Source organism: Dendrobates tinctorius, unplaced genomic scaffold, assembly GCF_039654945.1.
Source record: "Dendrobates tinctorius isolate UK_male_01 unplaced genomic scaffold, ASM3965494v1 ptg000037l, whole genome shotgun sequence".
In the NCBI taxonomy this organism is placed as follows: domain Eukaryota; kingdom Metazoa; phylum Chordata; class Amphibia; order Anura; family Dendrobatidae; genus Dendrobates; species Dendrobates tinctorius.
This window is the reverse complement of record NW_027361705.1, coordinates 1,297,453-1,325,324: the sequence shown is the minus strand read 5'-3', so window position 1 is coordinate 1,325,324 and position 27,872 is coordinate 1,297,453. Positions and strand designations below refer to the sequence as shown.

At 49.3% G+C, this 27,872-nt stretch overlaps 2 protein-coding genes across 8 annotated transcripts in view; one reads left to right on the top strand and one right to left on the bottom strand.

Annotated features, from left to right (window-relative positions):
- The window catches only part of LOC141088011 (sphingomyelin phosphodiesterase 3-like), an 854,992-nt gene that overhangs the window by 718,810 nt on the left and 108,310 nt on the right, over positions 1 to 27,872 (top strand). The window lies entirely within an intron of this gene.
- LOC141088012 (uncharacterized) lies at positions 4,114 to 6,879 on the bottom strand. Its single transcript, XM_073573855.1, has 2 exons — positions 6,631 to 6,879; positions 4,114 to 5,817 (listed from the first exon to the last, which is right to left on the bottom strand). The coding sequence occupies exon 2, from the start codon at positions 5,310 to 5,312 to the stop codon at positions 4,173 to 4,175; it is 1,140 nt and encodes a 379-aa protein (XP_073429956.1). The 5' UTR covers positions 5,313 to 5,817; positions 6,631 to 6,879; the 3' UTR covers positions 4,114 to 4,172.

The window sequence follows — 27,872 nt, the reverse complement described above, 5'->3', positions numbered from 1 at the left end:
GAAACCGGACCTGTGACACGAGTAGAACTGGTGAGCCTGGAGCACGTGTTGAACAAAGTAAGTGCAGGATATGGAAGAATTTGTCAGGAAGAATCAGGACTGTCTGAAGGACAGGGAGAGTGAGGAGATGCCTCTCTGTGTGAACTGTGCTGCTGATTTGATTGATGCCTTGCTGTTTATTAAAGTTCATCTGTTGGAGAAAGACCCTGTCTTTGAAGTGATTTGCCGAGCCTACAAGGTAGCAGCTGAAAATATTATGAGAGATCCCGTGAGTGTGCTGTGGAGCATGTTACACATGCTGTTCAAAGAACTTTATAAGACTTTTCTTGAGCAAGGTGCCGGGGTGCTCACTGACCGTTACTTGGTGAACTCGCCCATGGCTACCACCGCGGGTCAACTTGTTACACATCTCTGGAGAGACCTGAAAATGGCTGTCCACCAACGTTCACCATCCAGCCTGATGGAACTGGAGAGGATCTGCAAGGAAGAATGGCAGAGGATCCCCAAATCCAGTTGTGAAAAACTTGTTGCATCATTCCCAAGAAGACTTATGGCTGTACTAGCTCAAAAGGGTGCTTCTACTCAATACTGAGCAAAGGGTTTGAATGCTTAGGACCATGTGATATTTCAGTTTTTCTTTTTCAATATTTTAGGAACAGTTAGGATTAATGGGTGAAACAAGCCCCAAGGGGAGGGGATAAAGTGAAGGGGCAGAGAGAGTTTCCTGTCAGGAAGACAGATAGGACCTACAACAAAAGCAGACCTATGGTCTGGCTAGTCAAGAAATGGGTGTCCCTGAAGTGGGAGGTGGCAAAAGATAGCATGATCAAGAATACAGATAAGGAAAAGTGATAGAAGGAGTGAGTGATTCTCTGGAGACAGTTCCGAGTTTGAAAGTCAAGGAGGTAACAGAAAAAGAACAGAACAAGGATGTAAGATAAAATTATAGTCTATCAAAGGGTGAAAAGGGGTTTGTAGACAGCTTGTGCTCTTGCTGACAGTTAATGAGACATATATCCCAGGACGTAAAACAAAATGGTGGTTTATTCAACGTGTTTCAAAGTATAAATGACTTTTTCATCAGAAAAGACCACTTGTAGATATACAGTAACAAGTACATATGAATCAAATTAGTTCACCGCAAAAATGTACCATATATAAATTAACTTATCTCTCAATATATAAAACCAGTCTAAGGCTAGTTTCACACTTGCTTTTTTTTGCAGCGCGTTTTTCCTGCAAAAAAACGCATTGAAAAAACGCATACAAATGCATACAAACGCTGCGTTTTTTTTCAAGCATTTTTATGCGCATGCAGGAAAAAAACGCAGCGTTTTTGTGCGTTTGTATGCGTTTTTTGTGCGTTTGCGTTTTTTTACAGATTTTGGAAAAACCCCACAAAAAAGAAAAAACAACCATTCAACAACACACAAGACCAATGGGACTTCATTGTGGGTGTGGTATGTTAATATATAGACCCTGTCTACAGTATTCTTCACATTTGCTTGATTCTTCTCGTGACCATGGATCTGCGCTGGAAGAGTTTTCACTTCAACTTGGATTTGGACATCGCGATGGCTCAGGCGTATGCAGTTGCTTGCCATGAACAAAGGAAGAGAGAGAGGCAGCGAAGACGGCGGCGTATGTGGATACATCCGATTGTTGAACTCCGGGAGAGCCGTGGGGCATACCACACCCTCTACAGCGAGCTCCAGTCAAACCAGGAGAAATTTACAGATTATATCCGGATGTCCCACGAAAGTTTCATGGATTTGCTTGCTCGTGTCCAACAATCCATCCGGAGACAGGACACACAGCTCCGTCGTGCGATTCCTCCTGAGGAACGGCTACTGGTGACATTACGGTATGTTTTAAAAACCAAGGGGTGCGGTCTGATGGGTTTTTTTTAAATTTAGTATTCAAAACCTTGGGTAATTAGTTTTCGTGAATGTACTAATATTTTATTTTATAGTTTTTTAAAATAATATACATAAATATTAATTTTACTTCTTTGTCTGTTCACAGATTCCTGGCGACTGGAGAAACCCTATCTTCACTACACTTCCAGTACCGTATTGGAATCTCTACCTTGTCTGGAATTGTTGCGGACACCTGCCGGGCTCTCTGGAATGTTCTTTGTCCAGAATTTATGCCCCTGCCCACCGCTGAAAAGTGGATGGAAATTGCTGACAAATTCTGGACAGTATGCAATTTTCCCAACTGTTTGGGAGCTGTTGATGGTAAACACATACGGATCATCAAACCCCAAAGAACGGGATCTGAGTACTATAATTACAAAAAGTACTTTTCAATAGTACTCATGGCCATTGCGGATGCCGGATGTATGTTTGTAGCAGTGGACATTGGAGCATTTGGCCGTGGTAATGACTCACAGGCTTTTAAAAACTCAGACATGGGCTGGAGGTTGTATGGCAACCAATTTAATTTCCCTATGCCACGGCCTCTTCCTCACACCGAAGCTCCGCCACTGCCCTTTGTAATGGTTGGCGATGAGGCTTTTCATATGTGCGGAAACTTACTGAAACCCTACTCCAGCCGGGACTTGGACCACACCAAAAAAATATTTAATTACAGGCTGACCAGGGCCAGAAGAACTGTCGAGTGTGCTTTTGGGATTCTTGTCTCCAGATGGCGAATTCTGGGCACGGCCATTAATCTTAAACTTGAAACAGTCGATGAGGTGGTGAAGGCCTGTGTGGTTCTACATAACTTTGTGATGGCTAAAGAGCACCCGACCTTTGAACTGGACGATGATGCTCCTAACCCATTGCCTGAATTCACTCAGCACACTCTCAGGTCATCCGTTGAAGTTGGCCAAATGAGGGACCAATTTGCGGCCTACTTTATTTCTGATGTAGGACGGGTGCACTGGCAAGATGAAATGGTGTAATGTTTTTGTTTGTTTATGGTAATAAAAAACCTTATTTGATACCATTACTGAGTGCACTATATTTTTTAAACTCCAATTAAATAAAAAACTTCCCATGTATAACTGAATTTTTTGATGTTCACACACCTGGGCAGGTAAATACACATATGAGTTGAAACCAATTTTTTTCAAGAGAAAATTGTCCAACTAGTTGAAAAAAAAGTATGTGATTTTCTCAAAACACAACCCTCAAAACCAAACCCCAATGAAAGTCCATGGGGAATACAAGTCAGCATTGAGTGGATGAATGTAATCTGCTCAATTCCAACTTACAAGTTATTACACTAGGCCTTGGAATGACTATACTAGGCCGTGGTATTTCAAATATGAGTATAGTAGGCCTTGGGCCTACTAGTATAGTCATATGTGAAATACCACGGCCTAGTATAGTCATACCAAGGCCTACTCGATTTTTACCAACTAGGATCTTGTTTCACGAAAAACAAACTGGTGAAACTTGACAAGTTTCAACAGTTTGTTTTTCATGAAACCAGATTCTAGTTGGTAAAACTAGAGTTATTACACTAGGCCTTGGAATGACTACACTAGGCCGTGGTATTTCAAATATGAGTATAGTAGGCCTTGGGCCTACTAGTATAGTCATATGTGAAATACCACGGCCTAGTATAGTCATACCAAGGCCTACTCGATTTTTACCAACTAGGATCTTGTTTCACGAAAAACAAACTGGTGAAACTTGACAAGTTTCAACAGTTTGTTTTTCATGAAACCAGATTCTAGTTGGTAAAACTAGAGTTATTACACTAGGCCTTGGAATGACTACACTAGGCCGTGGTATTTCAAATATGAGTATAGTAGGCCTTGGGGCTAGTAGTATAGTAATATGTGAAATACCACGGCCTAGTATAGTCATACCAAGGCCTACTGTAATAACTCGATTTTTAACAACTAGCATCTTGTTTCACAAAAAACAAACTGGTGAAACTTTTTAAGAAAGAAACTTATTTTTTAGACAAGTTTCAACAGTTTGTTTTTCATGAAACCAGATCCAAGTTGGTAAAACTCGAGTTATTACACTAGGCCTTGGTATGACTATACTAGTCCGTGTTATTTCACATATGACTATACTAGGCCTTGGGTTGGTTTTTAACATGTATTTACCCATCAGTGTGTGTGAGCGGCGCAAGCAACATTAATGAAACTTTTTAATGGTGAACCACAAATGTAAATTTATTTTTAATCACAAAAATAAACCAAAAAATTATTTTTTCCGGCGTTTGGGGGCAGATGGTTTCAATTTGGGGGTGTGCAGGGAATATGCAACACTTGCAGTTGAAGACGGTGTTTGAGGGGAAGGGGCAACAAAACTTGTGGGGGAAGGTAGTCCAGTTAAGGGAATTAAACTAGGAACACTTGGAGGAGAGGAAATCTGTTCAGGTACATTAGTTGTAATGGCATGTCGCCGTAGGCTTGTGTGCCTGGACCGACTTTGGCCCAATGCCCGCCTTGATAGATTTCGCCTTGAACTAGGGGCAAATATTGAGTGTAGGTCCCCCGTCTGCTGGTGTGGCTGCTGCTGCTGCTGAGGTGGCTGCTGCTGCTGAGGTGGCTGCTGCTGCTGCTGCTGAGGTGGCTGCTGCTGCTGCTGAGGTGGTTGCTGCTGCTGCTGAGGTGGCTGCTGCTGAGGTGGCTGCTGCTGCTGCTGAGGTGGCTGCTGCTGAGGTGGCTGCTGGTGCTGAGGTGGCTGCTGCTGCTGCTCTTCGTTGGCAGTGCTCGTCCTTGCAGGAGGACTGGTGGCGGCAGTGATGGTCCAGGTTTGCGGAGTGGTGGTGGCAGGGCTACTACATGTTGTTGTAGCGGCAGGGCTGTTCCATGTTTGCCTAGTGGTGGCTGAGCTCCACGCATGCATGGGAGTGGCGGTGGTGCTCCAGACAGGAGCAGCGCTTGCCATGGTGGTGTCGGTGAAGTGACCAGCTGCACTCAGACTTGTGGTGGTGTAACGGTGGGTGTCCTGGCTTTGAATAGAGGTGTCCGTGCAGTGGTATGCAGCACAAGTCGGTAGTGAGGTGAAGCGAGTCAATGGTGGCACAGGTGGAAATGACACCACTGACTGCTGACCGTACCGATTATGCTGCATAGCCTGCAAGAAAGCATTGTTGCAGGCCTGCAGCACATTCAGCTGTTGCTCAGGACTAAGGTGTTCCGCCATGCCCTTTTCAATCTTACTAAAAAAATGGTGTGCTGGTCTGTTGAGGTCGGCCTCCAGACGGTCAAGGCGCTGTTCTACAGAATTGAAGCGGTGTTCAAAGTGGTTAAAACCACGTTCCATGAGTGCAAAACCGCTTTCAACTCTGTCGGACAGTGACTTGAGGCTGGAATTAAAGGCCTCGCTCAAATGCATAAACTCGGGCAAGACATTCCTGTCCAAGGCCCTCTGCCGCTGGCGGGTAGTGCCCGCATAACCAGTGGCAGAGACCTGGGACAGGGGAACACCTGATGGCCCAGCTTCCTGGTCACCAGCTGTGTGTGTGGCTGACCTGCAAGGTGCTTCCTGGCTGTCGGATGGCTGGGACGGGTCAGAGGACGTCCGAGGAAGGACCGCTCCAGGGCCAGGTTGCAGGGTGCTGCTCCAGGTGCTGTGGAAGAAAGGAAAATCATTACTACCATGTCTTTACAAGAAGCATCAGCTGTGGATTAGAAAAACACAGATTAATAAAAATAAAAACCCAAAATTTATAATACTTACGATCTCGTGGCAAGGACCGGTCTTAGGAACTGCAACGCGTGATAGTGACGGTATCTAGTTCTGGTCCTTGACGCAGATCCACTGCGAACCTGGCCCTCAGCACGAACATCACTGTTGAAGCGGTCCTTGATCGAACGCCAACGTGTTCGGACTTTGTCCACTGTTGGTAAAAAAAAAACAGTGCCGTCAAGGACAACAGTCACTGCGGCACAATGTAGCAATACAATACTCAAAGCAGTCACTGTAGACCCCGATGACACTGTTGGGTTTCCTGCTAGAATATACCTAGCACGAAACCCAACAGTGCCGTCAAGGACAACAGTCACTGCGGCACAATGTAGCAATACAATACTCAAAGCAGTCACTGTAGACCCCGATGACACTGTTGGGTTTCCTGCTAGAATATACCTAGCACGAAACCCAACAGTGCCGTCAAGGACAACAGTCACTGCGGCACAATGTAGCAATACAATACTCAAAGCAGTCACTGTAGACCCCGATGACACTGTTGGGTTTCCTGCTAGAATATACCTAGCACGAAACCCAACAGTGCCGTCAAGGACAACAGTCACTGCGGCACAATGTAGCAATACAATACTCAAAGCAGTCACTGTAGACCCCGATGACACTGTTGGGTTTCCTGCTAGAATATACCTAGCACGAAACCCAACAGTGCCGTCAAGGACAACAGTCACTGCGGCACAATGTAGCAATACAATACTCAAAGCAGTCACTGTAGACCCCGATGACACTGTTGGGTTTCCTGCTAGAATACACCTAGCACGAAACCCAACAGTGCCGTCAAGGACAACAGTCACTGCGGCACAATGTAGCAATACAATACTCAAAGCAGTCACTGTAGACCCCGATGACACTGTTGGGTTTCCTGCTAGAATATGCCTAGCACGAAACCCAACAGTGCCGTCAAGGACAACAGTCACTGCGGCACAATACAGAGCAGGGAAATACTCACTAAACGCCTTTTTGGAGGATGCTGTGGCGCTGTCCCAGCCATCCATCAACGCTGCGGCCACCTCATTCCATAGCCGCCGGGTCACCACAATGTCCTTGTACAGCCGGTCACGGCTGTCCCACAATGGCGAACGCTCCTGGACCAGGCTGATGAGCTGCTCATTATCCAGGTAGACGTCTTCATCCCGTTGTGGAACCTAGACAAAACACATTCATTAGAATAATCAAATTTAAATTGAATAAAAAGTTACAAAAAAAGAAACATAAAAAAGAGTAAAAATAGAAGATAAAAAATAAAGAACATTACAAATCATTTGATACATACATTCCGTATCACCACCGGGACTTGGCTTCGCTGCTCCTGCTCTTCGCCCTCACTAGTCCCGTCCGCAGAAGATGATGATGACGATGTCTTAAAAAAGTTGAAAAAAACGTAAGAGATTTGGAGAAGCAGCAGATATACTTACCAGATGCACGAAAATAATCACCTCACGGTCTGCTTGCGCCAATTCCTGCCACGATGGGGAATACTCGGATTCTGAAGACATACTGCATGTAAAAATAATAAAAATCATTAGTACATACATAATTTAAAAGGACAGGCATATAATGTAATATACTCACATTGTTCGCTGATAGAAGATGTGTTCCTTGGTGACTGTCTGCTCTCCAATCTGTCAGTGTAGTAGTGGCAGAGTTTTGGCAGGCACCTCCTTTATATAGACTTTTTTTTTTTTACTTTAGAAGATTATAACTAGTACAACAAGTGGACACCACCAAAAAAACGCAGCGCTAAAAAAACGCATACATGCGCATGCCAGTGCGCACGTATGCGCATCCATAGGCTATAATGGCCATTTTTAGCGCAAAACGTGCGCATACGTGCGCATGCGCTTTTTTGCAGGACCAAAAAATGCAACATGCTGCGTCTGTAAAATACAAACACACACCCCAAAAAAACGCAGTGCATGAAAATCGCATACGTGCGCATGCCAGCGCGCAGGTATGCGCACCCATGTTAAATATAGGGGAAAAAACACATGCGCACGTATGCGTTTTTTTCCAGGGCAAAAAAACGCAAATGTGAAACCAGCCTAAATCAGTTATTTCTAGATGAAATGCTACCTAAATACAGTATATATATAGAAATTAGAATAGTAGGAAAAGTGGGCCTATTAGTGTTAGCCTAATTACACATGTTTACAAGGGTAAAATTGTTTGAAAAATAAGAAGTGATTTTTATATATTTTTGATCACTGAACTCAGTAAAAATATCAAAAAAATCCCATCATGTACAGTTTTTCCCAAACACTGGCTTCATAGACTTTGTCTTGAACCAAACTTAGACCCATTTGCGTGACCTTTGGTGGATGATTTTGGTGTCATTAGATTGATTAGAAAAGGTTTTTCAATATACAGAAGCTGAGAAAAGGAATTCCTTCCATGCTTTTTCCAAGATGTTGCACTGGTGTATTGCAGTGATTTTCCTGGGCTGATTGAAAAGTTGAATATTGAGTACAATGTGAGCGAGTTGAGAATCCTTATTGATTCATCCAATAAAATGCTGAAGGCTATGCTACTGCACAATGGCAGCAAGTGTACTTCAGTGCTTTAGGGAAATCTGCGGCCAGAAGTTGATAACAAACCAGCACTTCAGGCAACCATCAGGCGCGTGGGCGTTCCCGTGGAAGGAGCCAGTGTTCCGGGGAACGCCGCATCCACCTCAGCCCCATTGGAACGGGTGAGTGTGCCCTTGTCTCCAACCCCAGAAAGGAGGCCCTCCCTGAAAAATTCCGTCCCACAGGCCATCGTCCGCTCTCGCATTCCCATGGGAGAGCCAGTCCCTTCGCCCAAGCTGTCGGATGTCCAGCCGATCTCTCACTCAGCTGCAGCTCTGGGGGCCACACATTCTCACCCAGCAGCAGATGATCCCTTCCCCATGCCCAGGCATGCCGCCTGGGTGGAAGGAGTGATCCACGATAAGATGCAGCGGGAGAGGGGTTTTGGAAGGAACTGTTGCGGCCTTGTGAGAGAGCTCTGGCGTGGCGACGTACCAGTGGCTGGTGTATACAGACACCAACTTGGACTACAGCTTCATTCATGAAGAAGGAATGGACGCCAAGGTGTCCATCAACGTGGCATCCGGCAAATTTGGGCGATTGCTAAACAAGGGAGACCGGGTCTCCTTCTTCAAGGACGACTGTACTCGTGGGTATTATGCAGTTGCGGTTACCCACTACGACGAGGACGACATGGGCCTCTTCCTGGAGTCAGGGCAGGCCCAAACACCAGCCAGCCCCCCGGGAACCTGACAGCGCTACGATGGCACCATCCACATCTTCTGCGGCTGCAGAGATGTCATTTGAAAGAGCGACACACGGCGTGTGCCGATGAAATTTGAAAGTAATAATGTGTTATGCTTGTTGCATCCTGTTTGAAGCTGCTGGGACTGTTCTGTGTCCCTGTGGGAACTGTAGTCCCTCCTGAAGAAATTCCACCCATCACAGTAAACGGGAGTAGTTCGGCCTTTGGCGATGCTGAAGATGAAGTGTTGTCCGTGTCAGCTAAGTGTTTTGGTATTTGATTCCGGCCTAGAGGACTGCGAGCTTGGCAGAATATATGGAGCCTATGGACTCTTTTGTTTTTTGTTGCGCCTATTGCTCCCATTCTGCTGGAAAAAGGAGAGACTGTCTTCCTAACCGGAGACCCTTGGAAAGACTCTTCCAAGGGAAGGGGGAGCACCTCTCCTAGGACTGTTTCCTCACTTGTGGAAGGTGTAAATAAAATCTCTAACTCCTGGAGGACTGGGAACCAGGAATGTTACCTGTGTGTCATAAACTGCGGTGTGTTACGGAAGCGGCTTACATTAAGCCAAGTGACTTGCGTTTTTTTACGGTAAAAAAAAGTTTTAAATTGTTTTTGTATCATGCCTTGGTTGAGGACGACCAAGTTGAAGGAAAGAGAGAGTGTAAGGGGGTGACATATAATGTTCTTCTTGCTCCCCGTCCTCTAATTGCCTTTGATTTGTTAATATGTACATATCACTAATATTGATAATGTATATGTTGAATGCTTGCGGTACTGCTACATATAAAGATGTATTACCGCTCACTTTACTGATACTGCCACATATATACTGTATGTGTTACTATGCTTTAGAGACTGCTTTTCTTAGAGCTACACTGTATATAATATAAAGTGATGTATATTGATGTTCATGTGTAGTATAGGGTAAGTGCAACCTTTTGGGGACATTAGAGGAGGGCACTTTAGTACATAGTTCTTATACATAGGGTAAGTGTAGTTCTGTTGTGGGCCACTAGATGGGGGGCATATTAGTGGGCCTTAAAGGTATAGCTGATAGGACGTTTATAGAGGGCTAATTGTAGGAGGGGCTGACAGGTAGTAAGAGGGAAGCTTGTAGGAAATTAAGTCAGACGGGGCCAGGGTGCCCTAGTGTCCACATGGGCTATAGGCCAGGACAGCTTGGCAGCCACGTAACGTTAAAGCGCTGCAGCCCACGTTACCCACGGCCACTGTGTGTCATAGCAGTGGGCCAGAACAAGAAAGGAAAAATGTGTCAACTTCTTGCCTGGCAGATGTTTTTAGGGCAGGAGTCTTTTGGACTGAGGAGATGAAGGAAGTTGGAGCTTCGACGAGATCAGTACAGACGGGCCGGATGCTTTACAAGAGGCAAGCAAACAAGGTGACTGATGATTTTGAGTCTGGGGCAAAACAGGCAGAAGGAATTGCCATCATGGTGAGATCAGGCCAGGAAGAAACTGGGGAGCGGTCTGGGATGGTTCGGTCCGGGCATGTACTGCACAGAAGCGACAGCCAGAAAGGGAAAGATGAGGAAACCAGTTATTGTCTTGATGTACCAACTGTGGATGTAACGTGTGAAGTACTCAGTAATGAAAATGTTAAAGTTAACTTGGACTGTGTCTCTATTGCTGGGGGTTGCCTGAAAGAGGGACTGTCATCGCTTGGGAAGTACCCAGAGGAAGCTGAATCTGGAGATGCAGGTATGCTGAGTACAGTTTTCTGTAGTGGAAGGAATGGACATAAATATTGAGGTTGTTCAGGTCATGACTACAGTCCTGTCCCTCTCTTACACAGGGGTATGCTGAACTGTCAATATGTTGAGTGACAGCTAGGCCATCCAACATGAGACTGGGAGGTGCAGGCTGTCTCCAGGTGTTTATTGTCCCAGATGTTTGCCAGTCTACTTAGCTAATCTGTTTCTGCCAGAAGTACATTCAGCTATGGTTGACTGTGATATTTTGACTGGATGTCTAGCTCTTGGCTTTTGAATGGATGGACAGACCTCATTTCGTGTTCTTCCAACTGTCACTCACATGATGCAGTTTGGCAATTTTCTTGACCAAGAGACACCTATCATAGAGCTGGATGATGCTGTTTCTCTTTTCTTGGGAAATCTTCATAGTAACTGCTCCTTGATTCGAACCATTGACCTGTCGCTTGGAAATCAACCTAACCAAACATTGAGCTATTAGGGAATGTGAGAACAAGTTGTAGTATACAGGAAGAAAAAGATTTTTCCACCTCCAAGAGAGAAACAGTAACAACACAGTGGCATGACAAGAATCTGCATACCTAATCATATGCTAAATAGTGGCAAATCAAATTTATGCGTGAGATAGCCAAGATGATTGTCTATAAAATTATAGTAGTCTCACATTTGAAGCTGTAGTGGATGGTGAGATATGAAGCCTGAAAGTCAAAAGTTCAAAACATTGATACCCCTTTGCACATCAATCTGTATTGTATATTACATAGGAGACACTGGGACTGGTGTAAATACGTCATAAAGGAGACACTGGGAAATTGGTGTACATACATTACAGTACATCACATAAGAGACACTGGGACTAGTGTTTTTACATGAAATAGGAGACACTGGGGCTGGTGGATATAGATACAGTGGCATGTAAAAGTTTGGGCACCCCTGGTCAAAATTACTGTAGTAGAGGCCAGAGCAAGCTGCCCCCCCGGCGTGGGTGGAGGCCGGCATGACAATGGGTTGGAGGGGGTGGGGACAGGGATTTAGTGGGGTGAGTTATGCTAAGGGGGCATTTATAGGGTCGGTTTGGGGTGGGGACACTCTAGTTTCTGGCTCTCTGTAGGCAAGAACAGTCCCCTTGTCACACTGCTGCCCTTACCTTGACCCTCCAGACCGGGCACCGGGCTGCACGCGTGTTAGCAGTCCCTAGTCTGAGAGGAATCCACAGGCTAGGCTGCGTCCAGTGGCAGTTAGCAGGCCTCCAACTCATCCTGTGTTGGTGCGGAGCCTGCGCACGCCAGGAATCATAGAACCAGTGACGTTATGGCGAGATGTCATGGCGATTATCCAGTCGGCTGGATGGGGGTAGGTTGACTCCAGGGCACTTAGCTGCGTGGGTTGGCTCGCAGTCCATGGGGCATAGTTTTTCAGGTATGGGATCAGTTGTGCCTAGCAGAATTTCTGATCCGGTAGGATACACTTGGATGATAGGGCTCATGGGGAGTTGTATGTTTGTTTTGAAGGCCCATCAGGGCCCATCAGGGACAGTGAAGAAAATATGTGCAAACTGTAAAGTGCTGCGGAATATGTTAGCGCTATATAAAAAAAAAAAGATTATTATTATTAAGGCCCGCTGGGGGCTCACTTTAAGAAGGAAGTATGGGGAAAAAATTAGTAAGGACGAATATGTCGAAATTTTTTCCCTGCTTCCTTTGCAGAAATTTAATTTGGATAAGGGAAAAAACAAAGATAGTAAGATGGAAGATGAGGAGAAGCATAGTTGGCGCCTGATCCATCAGACATTTGTTAATTGGCTTCAGGCTTTTGCCATTTTGGCAAGTGTTAGTGTCACGGCCCCGGCCCTTACCTGTTCCCCTGCGCGCACCTCCCGGCGCGCTCCTGCTCTGCGGCGCGTCCCCGCGCCCGGCCTCCGGCTCCCTTGGCATCGGGCACCTGCGCACTGCCGTCCTCCTGCCGCGCAGCCTCCTGGGTAGTGTGATGCGCATGGCCCCGCCTCCAACATGGCGGCGCCCATTGCTACTTATGCCCGGCGTCTGGACTGGTAAGACACCTGTCTACGATTGTGGTGACGCTGTCTCTTGGCAGCGGTCTCTGTGTCTCAGGCCCCCCATCCTAACGCTTCTGTCTGCGCTGTCCTCTGTGTCTCTGCTTATCTGACTTGCCGCTGCTAGTGCTGCCTCTGATTACTCTTCCCCTGTGCTCCAGCCTTTCCTTGCCTCCTTGGGTCCTGGTATCCACCCTGTCCTGCTCCGTCCATCCTTCCGTCCTTTCCTCTGATCTTCCCTGCTTGTCTGCCTTGCCGATCGCTCGGTGTTATATCTGTGCTTCCTCTTTTGCAGTCTCCGGCTCTTGCCACCCGCCGCACTCCGGTCCTGTATGCTGCCCATTATCCATGGTCTCTGTGGTCCTCTGTGCTCTCTCTACGGACCAGCCTGTGCCTCCACTCCGGTCTTAAGCCCCAGTCGTCCCTTTAGTTCCGGCTGTCACGGTTCCATCCCCTGGGGGTCTGCCTCTAACACTCCCTGTATAAGGGGTGGTCCTCACCTGGGCGCTCGCTCTCAGGGGCTCTGGAGCCGTGACCCAGAGGGTCCACTTCCGGGTTGCTCCTTCTTCCCTCTCTGCTACAGCAACCGTAACAGTTAGACAGGCCATGGACCCCGCTGGAGCCACGGCTGCCCAAAAGGAGTTGGTTTTCCTTCGGGAGAACCAGACGCGCATGATGTCCTTTAAGAAAACCATGGACTCGCGTCTCTCCGCTCTCCAATCCTCTCACCCTGGTAACGCCGCCCAGTTGGCTGGCTTGCAACAAGAACGGTATAGTGGTGACGCCAAATTGTGCTGGGGATTTATAAATCAATGCCGCCTTCATTTTGAATTACTGCCCCAGCAGTACCCCACTGACCGAGCCAAAGTGGCCTTCATCATCTCTCACCTAGAGGGGGACGCTCTGGCTTGGGTCAATCCTCTCTGGGAGCGTGATGACCCTGTGGTTACTCAGTTATGCGTTTTTCTGGACACTTTCCGTCGGGTTTTTGACGAACCGGGTCATTTAGCCTCCACCACTGAGGCTTTGTTTAACCTCTGCCAAGGTTCTCTAACCGTGGGCCAGTACGCCATACAGTTTAGGACCCTGTCCTCCGACTTAGGTTGGAATAATGAGGCGTTGGTGGGCGCCTTCTGGCGAGGCCTCTCGAGTCGTATAAAGGATAAGCTCGCTGGTCGGGATACCCCTACAGCGCTAGAAGATTTGATTTCCCTAGCTACCCGGATAGATCTCCGGTTTCAGGAACGGGCCAGGGAGAGAAGGGTTTCCCGTCCATTGTCTTCTGTTCGCAGGCCACTCAGTCCTCGACCCAGGATCCCCTCCTCTGCCTCTGCACCCGAACCTATGCAGGTGGACCGCCTGAGACTCGCTGACCAGCGTCGCAGGGAGAGAAGCCTCCAGGGTCTTTGTTTCTACTTCGGTAGCGGGTCCCATTTTCTCCGAACTTGTCCTGATCGTCCGGAAAACTCCTCCGCCTAGGCCAGGTAAGAGAGGCCTTCCTGGGCGTTTGTGATACCTCTCTACCCCTCACTCTGTCTGTCCTTTTGCATGTTGATGGGAAGCGGGCTTCTCTAGAGGCCTACGTGGACTCGGGGGCCGCTGGGAATTTTATTAGACTTGAGGTGGTCAACAAATTTTCTGTTCCTGTAAGGTCCTTGGAGAATCCTCAGGTTCTCGCATCCATAGATGGTTGACCCCTGCTAGAGACGGTTACTCTTGTCACTCATGAGGTAGAGTTGTAAGTAGGGGCTCTGCACAGGGAGAAAATTACGTTTTATGCCTTAGCGGGTATTTCCCATCCAATCCTCCTCGGTCTCCCCTGGCTGCAGCTCCACGAGCCCACCTTAGATTGGCATAGCGGCAACGTCTTACGCTGGGGGAGTCTTGTCAGGCTCGGTGTCTGCTGTCAGTGTGTCCCGTGGGTATTCCCCGTTCTCCCCTTGTTCCCTACGGATTGCCGGCGGCTTACAGTGCCTTTTTGGATGTTTTTGATAAGAGAGAGGCCGAGACTCTTCCTCCGCACCGCCCCTATGATTGCCCTATTGAGCTTGTTCCAGGTACCACTCCTCCTCGTAGAAGGATTTATCCTCTCTCCTCGGCGGAGACCCAAGCCATGTCTGAATACATCCAAGACAACCTGGCCCGAGGCTTCATTCGGAAGTCTTCGTCCCCTGCAGGAGCAGGCTTCTTTTTCGTAAAGAAAAGGATGGGTCGCTGCATCCGTGCATCGATTATCGAGGCCTGAATCGTATCACGGTGAAGAACAAATATCCACTGCCCCTCATCTCTGAGCTCTTTGATCGCTTGAGTGGAGCGCGTGTGTTTACGAAGCTTGATCTACGAGGGGCCTATAATTTGGTGCGCATTCGCTCTGGGAACGAGTGGAAGACTGCGTTCAACACACGTGACGGGCACTACGAGTATTTAGTTATGCCATTTGGTCTTTGCAACGCACCTGCAGTATTCCAGGAACTCGTTAATGATGTCTTTCGAGATCTCCTCTACTCCTGTGTCATAGTCTACCTTGACGACATCTTAGTCTTCTCCCCCGATCTGGCCACACATCGCCGAGACGTTCGCCAAGTCCTCCAACGTCTCAGAGAGAACCATCTTTTTGCCAAGTTGGAGAAGTGCCTCTTTGAGCAAACTTCATTGCCCTTTCTTGGATACATTGTCTCGAACTAGGGGTTAGAGATGGACCCTGAGAAAGTTTCGGCAGTTCTCAATTGGCCACGTCCCCTCGGAGTAAAGGCAATTCAGCGTTTTTTTGGTTTTGCTAATTATTATAGGCAATTTGTCCCCCACTTCTCTTCATTGACTAAACCTATCTCGGCTCTCGTCCGCAAGGGAGCTGATCCCAATCATTGGCCCTCCGATGCAAACACCGCCTTTGAAGCTCTGAAACAAGAGTTTGCGAAGTCTCCAGTACTCCATCGTCTGGATACCTGCAGGCCGTTCATTCTCGAGGTGGACGCATCCTCGGTGGGAGCAGGAGCAGTTCTTCTGCAGAAAGCATCCTCTGGCCGTGCTCTCACCTGCGGGTTCTTTTCTAAGGCCTTCTCCGCTCCTGAACGTAACTATGCTGTAGGAGATAGAGAACTATTGGCCATAAAAATGGCTCTCGAAGAGTGGCGCCATCTCCTCGAGGGGGCCCTTCATCCGTTCATCATTTTTACGGATCACAAAAATTTGGCCTACCTTCAGTCCGCCCAAAGGCTCAATCCACGGCAGGTCAGATGGTCATTGTTTTTCGAACGCTTTGACTTCGAACTCCACTTCCGACCTTGGGATAAGAACATCAAGGCGGATGCCCTATCACGGTCATTCCTGTCGGTGGATAAGGATGAGGGTCCAGCACATCTCATCGACCCCACCAAAATCCTTACCGTAGCACCACTAAGCCTGGTCTCCCCGCCATCAGGTAAAACCTTTGTTCAGAGTGGAGATAGACTGAAGGTTCTACGTTGGAGTCACTCGTCAAAATTTTCTGGACATTCGGTGGTTAAAAAGACTCGCACTCATCTCCCGCCATTATTGGTTGCCTTCGCTTCGCAGAGACGTCCAGGATTTCATCGCCTCCTGCCCTTCTTGTGCCCGGAACAAAGTCCCTCGACACCTTTCTTCAGGACTCCTACATCTGTTACCTGTGCCTGCCAATCCATGGACTCATATCGCTATAGATTTCGTCACTGATTTGCCTCCCTCTTCGAGATGTACGGTTATATTGGTGGTCATGGATCGATTTTCCAAGATGGCCCACTTCATCGCACTACCTGGTCTGCCTACCGCTCCCGAGTTGGCAAAGATCTTCCTGCTCCATGTTTTTCGCCTCCATGGCTTCCCTCAGCATATCGTATCGGATCGAGGACTCCAGTTTACCTCCCATTTATGGCGAGCTCTCTGCGGATTGCTGAAGATAACTTTGGATTTTTCCTCAGCCTACCACCCCCAGTCTAATGGTCAGGTCGAGTGGGTCAATCAGGCACTGACATCCTACCTTCGGCATTTTTCCAATGCTCACTAAGATGACTGGGTCTATCTTCTTCCTTGGGCAGAATTTGCCTATAACAACCATCCAAGTGAAGCTTCCTCTAAATCTCCCTTTTTTGTGGTTTTTGGTCAACAACCCGGCATTCCCCTTCCTGTGTCCCCTACCTCGGATGTACCTGCAGTGGACTCCTTGTCTGTAGACTTCTCTCAGATTTGGAGGGAGACCAAAAAAGCCCTTGAGAGTGCCAGCCTCAGGATGAAGAGGTATGCCGACAAAAAACGGCTTGACGTTCCTCCGTATCGCCCTAGGGATAGAGTTTGGCTATCTTCTCGGTATATCAGGTTGAAAATTCCCTCTTATAAGTTAGGTCCACGTTACATTGGTCCCTTTGAGGTCATGAGTCTCATCAACGACGTGGCCTACAAATTGAGATTGCCTGCCTCACTAAAGATTCCCAATGCCTTTCATGTATCTCTCCTCAAACCTGCAGTATTTAACCACTTCCACTCAGCGCCTCCTTAAACCTCCCAACCGTGTACCTCGGATAACATCTTTGAGATACGACATATATTGGCGATGAAGACTGTGAGGGGAAAAACTCTGCTTTTGATTGATTGGAGAGGTTTCGGTCCCTAGGAGAGATCGTGGGAACCCCAGGAGAATATTGATGCTCCTCACATCATGAGACGATTTCTCACCAGCATTAGGAGGAGGGGGCATAAAGGGGGGGTACTGTCACGGCCCCGTCCCTTACCTGTTCCCCTGCACGCACCTCCCGGCGCGCTCCTCTGCGGCGCGTTCCCGCGCCCGGCCTCCGACTCCCTCGGCATCGGGCACCTGCGCACTGCCGTCCTCCTGTCGCGCAGCCTCCTGGGTAGTGTGACGCGCATGGCCCCGCCTCCAACATAGCAGCGCCCATCGCTACTTATGCCCGGCGTCTGGACTGGTAAGACGCCTGTCTACGATTGCGGTGATGCTGTCTCTTGGCAGCGGTCTCTGTGTCTCAGGCCCCCCATCCTAACGCTTCTGTCTGCGCTGTCCTCTGTGTCTCTGCTTATCTGACTTGCCGCTGCTAGTGCTGCCTCTGATTACTCTTCCCCTGTGCTCCAGCCATTCCTTGCCTCCTTGGGTCCTGGTATCCTCCCTGTCCTGCTCCGTCTTTCCTTCCGTCCTTTCCTCTGATCTTCCCTGCTTGTCTGCCTTGCTGTTCGCTCGGTGTTATATCTGTGCTTCCTCTTTTGCAGTCTCCGGTTCTTGCCACCCGCTGCGCTCCGGTCCTGCGTGCTGCCCATTATCCACAGTCTCTGTGGTCCTCTGTGCTCTCTCTAAGGACCTGCCTGTGCCTCCACTCCGGTCATAAGCCCCAGTCGTCCCTTTGGTTCCGGCTGTCACGGTTCCATCCCCTGGGGGTCTGCCCCTAACACTCCCTGTATAGGGGGTGGTGCTCACCTGGGCGCTCGCTCTCAGGGGCTCTGGAACCGTGACCCAGAGGGTCCACTTCTGGGTTGCTCCTTCTTCCCTCTCTGCTACAGCAACCGTAACAGTTAGGCTGGTTTCACACTTGCGTTGGGCAGAGCTGCGGAGGGCTGCTTAGTTCCTCCTTTAAACCCCGCCCACTACCGCACCTCTTCTTTCAGATCCACCTACGCAGGCCATGCGAATGTATGCGGATGCCTCTGCAGGCGTTGTTTTGACGCTACGCCCACCACAGCAAAACGCAACATGTTGCGTTTGACGCAGTTCGGCGCAGTGTCAAAACGACACCTGTGGAGACATCCGCATACATTCGCATGGAAGAGGTGTGGCAGTGGGCGGGGATTAATGGTGGAAGTACGCAGCCCTCCGCAGCTCTGCCCAACGCAAGTGTGATACCAGCCTTATAGGGAAAAGGCGCCTGAGAACTGCTCTCCCCTATTCTGCTATATGGACTCAATCGGGAAGGCCCATAGAATTTATGGGGGAAAAGCATGGCTCCGTTATGATGAACAGATTTGTCAGCGGAAAGCTATTTGTCCGGTAATTCGGTGGGATCAGAAGGATATAGATTTGTGGTTGCGAGTTATGGTGCCGACTAGGTTTGACCATTCCTTTCATGATGGGCGGGGCAACAGGCCAGTCCACTACCAAGGGGAGTACGCAAGGGGTTGTAGGGCAGTCAGGGCAGTCAGGAGTTCAAAAACCCAAATTATGCTGGCAGTATAATGAAAGCCAGTGTAAATTTGTAACTAGCTGCAAGTTCAAGCTTCTCTGCTCGCACTGCAGTGGTTCCTGCCATGGCACCACCAGATGTTTTAAAAAGAACTGGAATCTACCCAAGGGGGAGACACTAGTGAAGCTAGCCGCGTTAGTCCCTTATCTAATTAGGTTTCCAGATAAGTGTAAGGCGGAGCTATTGTTGTTGTGTTTTAAGGACGGTTTCAAAATTCCTACTCCGCCTTTTGAGATACCCCAGGTTCTTAAAAATCTTAGGTCAGCGGAGCAAAATGCGGAGGTGGTTGCGGAGAAGTTGGGTAAGAAAGTTGCTTTGGGCCGTTTAGTGATTCTGTTTGAAGATTTGGTAGTTTCCCCCTTGGGGTTGTACCTAAGGAGCTGAATAAATTTCAGCTGATTCATCATTTGTCTTATCCCTAGGGGAGGTCGGTGAATGTCAGAATTGACATAATTGATGGAGCTTTGCTCCATGGTTTATAGGTCATTTGTGTTATGGTCAGTGGAACGCACCAGATATAAAATAATAGGAGGTGCGTTTGCCGCCCGGGGTCCACCGTGCAGTAGATGGTAAGACCGCTGCTGGGTAATGGCAGATGCACCAGAAGGTAAAGTAGTGCGCACGAGTTAACGTCACCCAAATGCTAGGAGCGGCTCTGTTCAGACACAGAGTCGCTTGGCAGAAATAAATGTAAAGACGCTGGCCCTGTTAACGTCACAGGAGCCGGCGTGTGGTGTCGCAGCCGCGAACACCAATAGCTGCTGTTAATGCAGCGCAGCGGCAACTATTGCCACAAGCATCAGCGCCGAGAACCAGGCACCGACGGACGCTAGTGTAGGCGTGGAAAGCACAGTGGCGTGTAGCTTGCCACAATCTGGAGCTGACTAACCCAACACACAGTCACCATTCGTAGTATCCAAGGGAAGGGGTTTCATAATAAGTCAGTCACCAGTCCATGCATCTATCACCATACATACACAGCATAATATGCTACACTAGCGCATGGCCGAGCCGCCATGCGGGCTTTTTATAGCCATGCGCTTCTGGGACCTTCCAGTACCCTGGAAAGGACCAATCAGATCCGAAGCAGGACCTGAGCATGTGACCCCTGCTCTCCAGTGAGAGGTCACCTTGCGGGCATGCCCAGTAGCACGGCACGAGGACTTAGCCTCTGGAGCGGTTCCCTGCAGAACAGGTTACGCTACCATTGCTGCACCAGAGGTGGCAGCAACATCCAGGCTGTCAGAGCAAGTCTGAGCAGCACACCTGGCTTGCCGTGATTGCTGAGCAGCACCCGGGGCGGTCGGAGGATAATGGGAGACTGCTGGATGTCTGGCTCTGGATTCCCGCTGTGCAATGTCAGGAATCCGACACCTAACATTAACCCCCCTCCTAAGGCCCCCTCCCCACTGCGCTCAGGAGCAGTGCGTGGATGTTTTCCACCGGCTCCCAGGTCCAAGCCTCGGGCCCATGACCCTTCCAATCCACTAAATAAAATTTTTTGCCACGGACAAACCTGCGCCCAACGATGGCATTAACCTCAAACTCGTCAGACGACAAGTCTGACAACCCGGCCGATCACTCAGAAAACCGGGCCATGTGAACTGGTTTGAGGAGGGACACATGAAACACGTCCGAAATGGCTAAATGTGGAGGAAGAGCCAGAAGGTAGACCACCGAGCTAATTCGCTCGAGGACCTTGAACGGTCCAATATATCGCGGAGCGAACTTAGGGGACTCGACCTGTAGTTTGATATTTCGGGTGGAGAGCCACACCATGTCGCCAGGGGAGAAGCTAGGAGCGGGTCGCCGATGCGTGTTGGCAGACGCCCTCATCCTTTCCTTAGAAGCGCGGATAGCATCCTGAGTGCAATCCCAAATGTCCTGGGCCTCCACTGCCCAGTCTGCCACCCTGGAGTCAGTGGAGGACACTGGCATAGGAACAGGGACGCGTGGATGTTGGCCGTAGTTTAGGAGGAAGGGCGTCTGACCAGTGGAATCAGCCACCACATTGTTTAGGGCAAATTCAGCCCAAGGTAGCTAGGATGCCCAGTCATCCTGCCTGGCAGAGACAAAATGCCGCAGGTAGGTAACCAAGGTCTGATTGGCTCTCTCGACCAAGCCATTCGTCTCGGGATGGTAAGCGGAGGACAGATTTAGCTCGATGCTGAGTAAGCTACAGAGCTCTCTCCAAAACCGAGAAGCAAACTGGGGACCTCAGTCACTCACGATTTTGTCCGGCATGCCATGCAAACGGAATACATGCTTAATGAACAAAGTGGCAAGACCACGAGCGGAAGGCAAGCGTGCGAGTGGCACCAGATGTACCATTTTGGAAAAATGGTCGGTGACCACCCAGATGACCGTACTGCCACCAGACTTGGGCAGGCCAACTATGAAATCCATGCCAACCATCTCCCACGGTCTATCCACCACTGGCAGAGGATACAACAGCCCCGACGGCCTCTGCCTAGAGAGTCTGTTCTGAGCACACGAGATGCATGCTTGCACGTATTCCTTAACATCTCGAGCCATATATGGCCACCAGTATGACCTAGCCAGGAGTTCGGTGGCCGTTTATTGCCAAAATGGCCACCTACCCTGGAGGCGTGTGCCCAGGCGAGAACCTCCGGCCGTAGCTGAGGAGGCACCAAGGTCTTGCCTGGTGGCACTGACTTGAGAGCGACTGGAGCCACGGTCGTAAAACTCTCCGGTGGGAGAATTAACCGAGGCTCAGCCTCTCCTTCTTCCGCTGAGACCACCGAACGTGAGAGAGCATCCGCACGGACGTTCTTTTCCCCTGATAGGTAGTGCAGGGTGAAGCGAGAAAAGAAGAGCGACCACCTAGCCTGACGTGAGTTCAGGCGCTGGGCCGTCTGCAAGTAGACCAAATTTTTATGATCCGTATATACCTGGAAGGGAAAGCGAGCCCCCTCTAGGAGATGTCTCCACTCTGAAAAGGCCAACTTCATGGCCAGCAGCTCCCTGTCACCGATGGAGTAATTCTTCTCCGCCGGTGAGAAGGTCTTCGAGAAGAATAAGCATGGATGCTTCCGACCTTGAGCATCCTTCTGGAAAAGGACTGCTCCTGTACCGACGGAAGAGGCATCTACCTCCAGAATAAACGGTTTATTCACATCAGGACGATGTAAAATGGGAGCGCCAGCAAAATGAGATTTTATAGCCTAGAAGGCCTTGGAGACCTGTTCAGACCAAGCGTTGGGGTTAGCTCCTTTCTTGGTGAGAGCAACCAAAGGAGCCACCAGTGTGGAAAAATGTGGTATAAACTGGCGGTAGTAATTCGCGAACCCCAAAAAGCGCTGCACCGCTTTAAGTGAATGAGGTTCCTGCCAGTCCATTACCGCTTGTAATTTGGCAGGATCCATGGCCAGCCCCTGGGCCGAGATGATATAGCCCAGAAACGGTAAGGACTCCTGCTCAAACTGACACTTCTCCAGCTTGGCAAAGAGGGAATTCGCCTGCAGATGGTCGAAGACCCTGCAGACGTCTCTCCGGTGGGTAGTCAAATCTGGCGAAAAGATGAGTATATCATCCAGATATACCACCACCGAGGTAGAAAGCATGTCGCGGAAGACGTCGTTGACAAAATCCTGGAAGACAGCTGGCGCATTACAAAGGCCAAAAGGCATAACCAGATATTCGTAATGGCCATCCCTGGTATTAAAAGCTGTCTTCCATTTGTCTCCTTCGCGAATGCGGATCAGGTTGTATGCCCCTCGCAGATCCAACTTAGTAAAGATCCGGGCCCCTCGCAACCTGTCAACTCAGAGATCAACGGTAGAGGGTATTTGTTTTTAACCGTGATCACATAGAGACCTCTGTAGTCAATGCAGGGACGTAACTCTCCACTCTACTTCTGAACAAAGAAGAACCCTGCACCAGCCGGTGACACCGACTTTCTAATAAAGCCTCTAGCCAGGTTCTCCCGGATGTATTGTGACATAGCTTCTGTCTCAGGGAGAGATAGTGGATACACACAGCCTCTAGGAGGCTCTGTGCCTGGCATGAGGTCTATCGGGCAGTCGTAAGGACGGTGCGGCGGGAGCGTCTCTGCAGATTTTTTGGAGAAGACGTCCGCGTATTGGTGGTAGGGTTTAGGTATCACGGAGAGATCCTCAGGCACTTCAGTGGAAGCCACCTGAAGACTGCCCCTCAGACATCTCCCCTCGCAGTCCTTGCTCCAGGCCAGTATCTTCCCTGTCGCCCACTCGATATGAGGAGAGAGGTACTGAAGCCAGGGAACCCCGAGCAGCACCTGATCGATGCCGTCTGGCAGGATTAGCAGGGACAGAGTCTCATGATGAGAGGGTGAGATAGTGAGCCCTAGTGGAGCTGTCTGATGGGTCACCTGAGAGGGTAACGGTGCTCCGTTAACCACCCTGATGGTCAGAGGCTGAGGTAATAGTACCAGGGAAATGGCATGTTTCTGGGCGAAGGTAGAAGACATAAAGTTCCCCTCGGCCCCAGAGTCCACGATAACCTCTGCCTCCCAGGTGGAGGCCCCACTGTCTAGGGTACCCCGGAATACCGGTTTGGGTGAGAAGGGTTTCGTAGTGGACTGCCCACCACCTACGGCCACAGGACGCGGGCGTTTTTTCGCCCACAGAGGACACGTGCTAGCCGGGTGAGCAAATTGTCGGCACTGATAGCAACGTATAGAGCTTCACATCGGACGTGGCTTAGGGCCGGTGGAAGACACCTCCATAGGTTCGGAGGGTGAAAGCTCCTGTGCGGGGTATGTTAGCGGCTCAGTGAATGTGGGAGCCAATTTAACCCTGCGTCTGGATTGTGCACGTTCCAGCCCACGCTCCGTAAACCGGAGGTCAATGCGGGTGGCGACGGCAATTAATTCCTCCAGACATGTGGGAACCTCTCTGATAGCTAGAGCGTCTTTGACGTGCTCAGCTAACCCTCTCCAAAACACCGGGACCAATGCTTTGTCCGGCCACTCTAATTCGGAAGCCAATGTCCGGAACCGGATGGCATAATGGCTAACCGAGAGCGACCCTTGTGTTAGAGAGAGTAATTGGATAGAGGTGTCGTGCATGATCTGTGGTCCCAGAAAGACCTGCTTCAGGGCCGCGAGGGACTGTGCAGCACCCTGAACCACAGGATCATCACGTTCCCACAATGGCGTGGCCCACTGTAATGCTCTGCCAGACAAAAGTGACACAATAAACCCCACCTTAGCCCGCTCTGTAGGAAACCGTGCAGCCAGTAACTCGAGCTGAATTGAGCACTGACTGACGAATCCCCTACAGGTGGCGCTGTCACCCGAAAATTTGTCGGGAAGCGGGAGGCGAGAAAGTGTCGGCATGGGCAAAAGAGCGGGCGCACGTGAGACTGTCTGGACAGCAGCTAGCGCGGTATTCGCAGCTGAGTTGGCGCTCTCAATAGCCGCCAATCTGCTCTCCAGCTGCCGAATATAGCGCTGCAACTGCTGCACGTCTGCCATTGCCAGCCAGACCCTGGCGCTAGTGTAATGTTATGGTCGGTGGAACGCACCAGATATAAAATAATAGGAGGTGCGTTCGCCGCCCGGGGTCCACCGTGCAGTAGATGGTAAGACCGCTGCTGGGTAATGGCAGATGCACCAGAAGGTAAAGTAGTGCGCATGGGTTAACGTCACCTGAATGCTAGGAGCGGCTCTGCTCAGACAGAGTCACTTGGCAGAAATAAATGTAAAGACGCTGGCCCTGTTAACGTCACAGGAGCCGGCGTGTGGCATCGCAGCCGCGAACACCAATAGCTGCTGTTAATGCAGCGCAGCGGCAACTATAGCTGCAAGCATCGGCGCCGAGAACCAGGCACCGACCGACGCTAGTGTAGGCGTGTAAAGCACAGTGGCGTGTAGCTTGCCACAATCTGGAGCTGACTAACCCAACACACAGTCACCATTCGTAGTATCCAAGGGAAGGGGTTTCATAATAAGTCAGTCACCAGTCCATGCATCCATCACCATACATACACAGCATAATATGCTACACTAGCGCATGGCCGAGCCGCCATGCGGACTTTTTATAGCCATGCGCTTCCGGGACCTTCCAGTACCCTGGAAAGGACCAATCAGATCCGACGCAGGACCTGAGCATGTGACCCCTGCTCTCCAGTGAGAGGTCACCTTGCGGGCATGCCCAGTAGCACGGCACGAGGACTTAGCCTCTGGAGCGGTTCCCTGCAGAACAGGTTGCGCTACCATTACTGCACCAGAGGTGGCAGCAACATCCAGGCTGGCAGAGCAAGTCTGAGCAGCACGCCTGGCTTGCCGTGATTGCTGAGCAGCAACCGTGGTGGTCGGAGGATAATGGGAGACTGCACGATGTCTGGCTCTAGATTCCCGCTGTGCAGTGTCAGGAATCTGACACCTAACAATTCGATGAAGCGGCGCGTTGGGTTAGGAATTGCGGGAGGAAGGTGCTTATGGCTAAGGCAGACATTGAATCTGCTTTTAGATAGTTACCGGTTCATCCTGAGAGCGTTAGATTGTTGGGTTCTTATTGGGGAGGGGAATTTTTTGTTGACAGATGTTTACCAATGGGTTGCTCTCTGTCTTGTGCGTTCTTTGAGTCCTTCAGTTCTTTTCTCAAATGGGTTGTCCGTAATGTGTCAGGTTATGAGTCGCTGATACATTATTTGGATGATTTTTTGTGTATTGGTCCTTTTCATTTCGGCTGTTGTGAAACCATTCTGAGGGCACTTGGGTGGGTGTCAAGTGTTTTGGGGTTCCACTAGCTTCGGAAAAAATGGAAGGGCCCAGTATGAACCTTTGTTTTCTGGGCATTGTGATTGACTCTGTCAATTGGGAGTTCAGATTGCCAGAGGAGAAGGTGGTATTGTTGTTCAGGAAGAGTTTGCTCGAGCACAGTGTCTAAAAAAATTGTAATTGCGGGAAGTTCAGTCACTTCTCAGTAAACTGAATTTTGCTTGCCGCATTATCCCAATGGGGAGAGTTTTCGCTCGTCGATTGGCTAGTGCCACGGCGGGAGTACGAGTTCCACATCATTTCGTATGGCTATCTGGAGAGCACAAAGCTGATTTGGAGGTTTGGGATAGGTTCTTAAATCAATTTAATGGTCGTTCATTGCTTATGGGGGATGCAGTGGGAAACTGTGATTTGGATTTGATTACAGATGCTTCAGGTGGGGTCGGTTTTGGGGCATACTTTAGCGGTCAGTAGCGTGCATCCAGGTGGCCGGTGGATTGTTTTTTGTCAAGCCTGGTCAAGAATATTGCATTGTTGGAGATCTTTCCCTTTCTGGCAGCAGTGCATTTATGAAAAAGGGATTTTCTGGAGAGTAGGGTGCATTTCAACTGTGATAACATGGGGGTAGTGTGAGCGATTAACACTTTGACGGCATCTTCACCTCCGGTAATTAGGGTACTTTGGCAATTGGTATTGACTTGTTTGTCCTTTTACAGTATGAACATTTTCGGTTGTTGGCCCCGGACACGGAGGACGAGGGGTTGGAGTGCCCGGCAGAGCTTTATAGTGTAGTCTCTCGGCTGCAGAGACTTTGATTAAGTCGTCCCAGGCTGTCAGCACGTGGGCCGCTTACCAGTCGGAATGGTGTCTATGGGAGGGTTGGTTGGCGACTTGTGATGGTCGAGGCAGTGTTCAAGATCAGGTAGGAGCTTTGCTGTTGTGGTTGAGTCAGGCGGCTGCAGAAGGTTGGTCATCAACGATGGTCTTGCAGATTAGCACGGCTTTGGCTTTTTGGCTTCAAGCTTCGGAGTCAGAGGGACTTGACAAAAGTGTTTTTGGTGAAACAGGTGTTAAAAGGGTTTAGACAAAGATATAGTTGAGGTGATTATAGGCTTCCAGTTTCTTTTAGCGTGCTTGAACAGTTTGGTGGGAAGTTGGATGATGTCTGTCGTTTGGAATTTGAGGTTTGTCTTTTCCATTTAACCTTTTCGCTTGCTTTCTTCAGAGCATTAAGGGTGGGCGAAATTGTGTCTCCCAGTAAAAAAAGAGAGGGAGGTCTTCTAGCCAAGGATGTGGTGGCCACAGCTAAGGGGTTGGAGTTTTGGATTAAGCGGTTGAAAAGTGATCAGGAAGGGAATGGTAAGCGGGTAGTATTAAGAGCGGTGCCAGAATCCATGATGTGTCCAGTGCACTGCTTGCAGTTATTTAATGGTTTTCGGCCTTGTCAGGAGGGGCCATTATTGTGTCATGCAGACGGTTCTTTTTTATCGACGTTCCAGTTTATTACAGTGTTTAGGAAGGGTTTGGTTTTGTTGGGTCTGGATGCCTCCCATTTTGCATCTCATTCTTTTTGGATTGGGGCGGCAACGGAAGCTGCGATGTGTGGGCTAGGTCTGGACGTAGCTCAGCAGATTGGTAGATGGGATTCCAGGCGTTATCAGAGTTACATTAGGCCTCAGAGAGTTGGGGTTTAATTAAACAATTAAGGTTTGATTTGTTGTTGAATGGTTATGGGAAGGGAATGTTGTGTGAAACATTTTTTATTGTAGGTTCTATTGCCTTGTTGATAGCGTGCGGATATGAGACGTCAGGGTAGACAACTCAGTTTTTCCAGAAACGTGGCAGTGATCAGGTGGCTTGGTTTCAGGGGGATAGATGGGAGCAGGGTTTTACAAGAGGTGCATAGCAGTGGCAGGCTTGATAGGCCTCCTGATATTTTGGTGCTACATGTTGGGGGTAATGATCTGGGGGTTCGCCTTTTTGGGAATTAGTGAAGAATATTAAGCACGACTTGCTTCGATTATGGGTGTCTTTTAGACGGATGACCGACGACTTGCTTAGATTATGGGTGTCTTTTAGACGGATGACCGTATTGTGGTCAGAAATTGTTCCTCGGAAATGTTGGCTTAATGCGAGGTCAGTGGAAAAGGTTAATAGGGCCAGGATAACAGTTAACAGGGCTGTGTCCAGTTTTGTTTGTAGGAATAGGGGAGTTGCGGTTTGTCACTTT

Coding starts and splice junctions, on each gene's coding strand:
- LOC141088012 (XM_073573855.1), bottom strand. CDS start 5,312: ATGCATTTGAGCGAGGCCTTTAATTCCAGCCTCAAGTCACTGTCCGAC.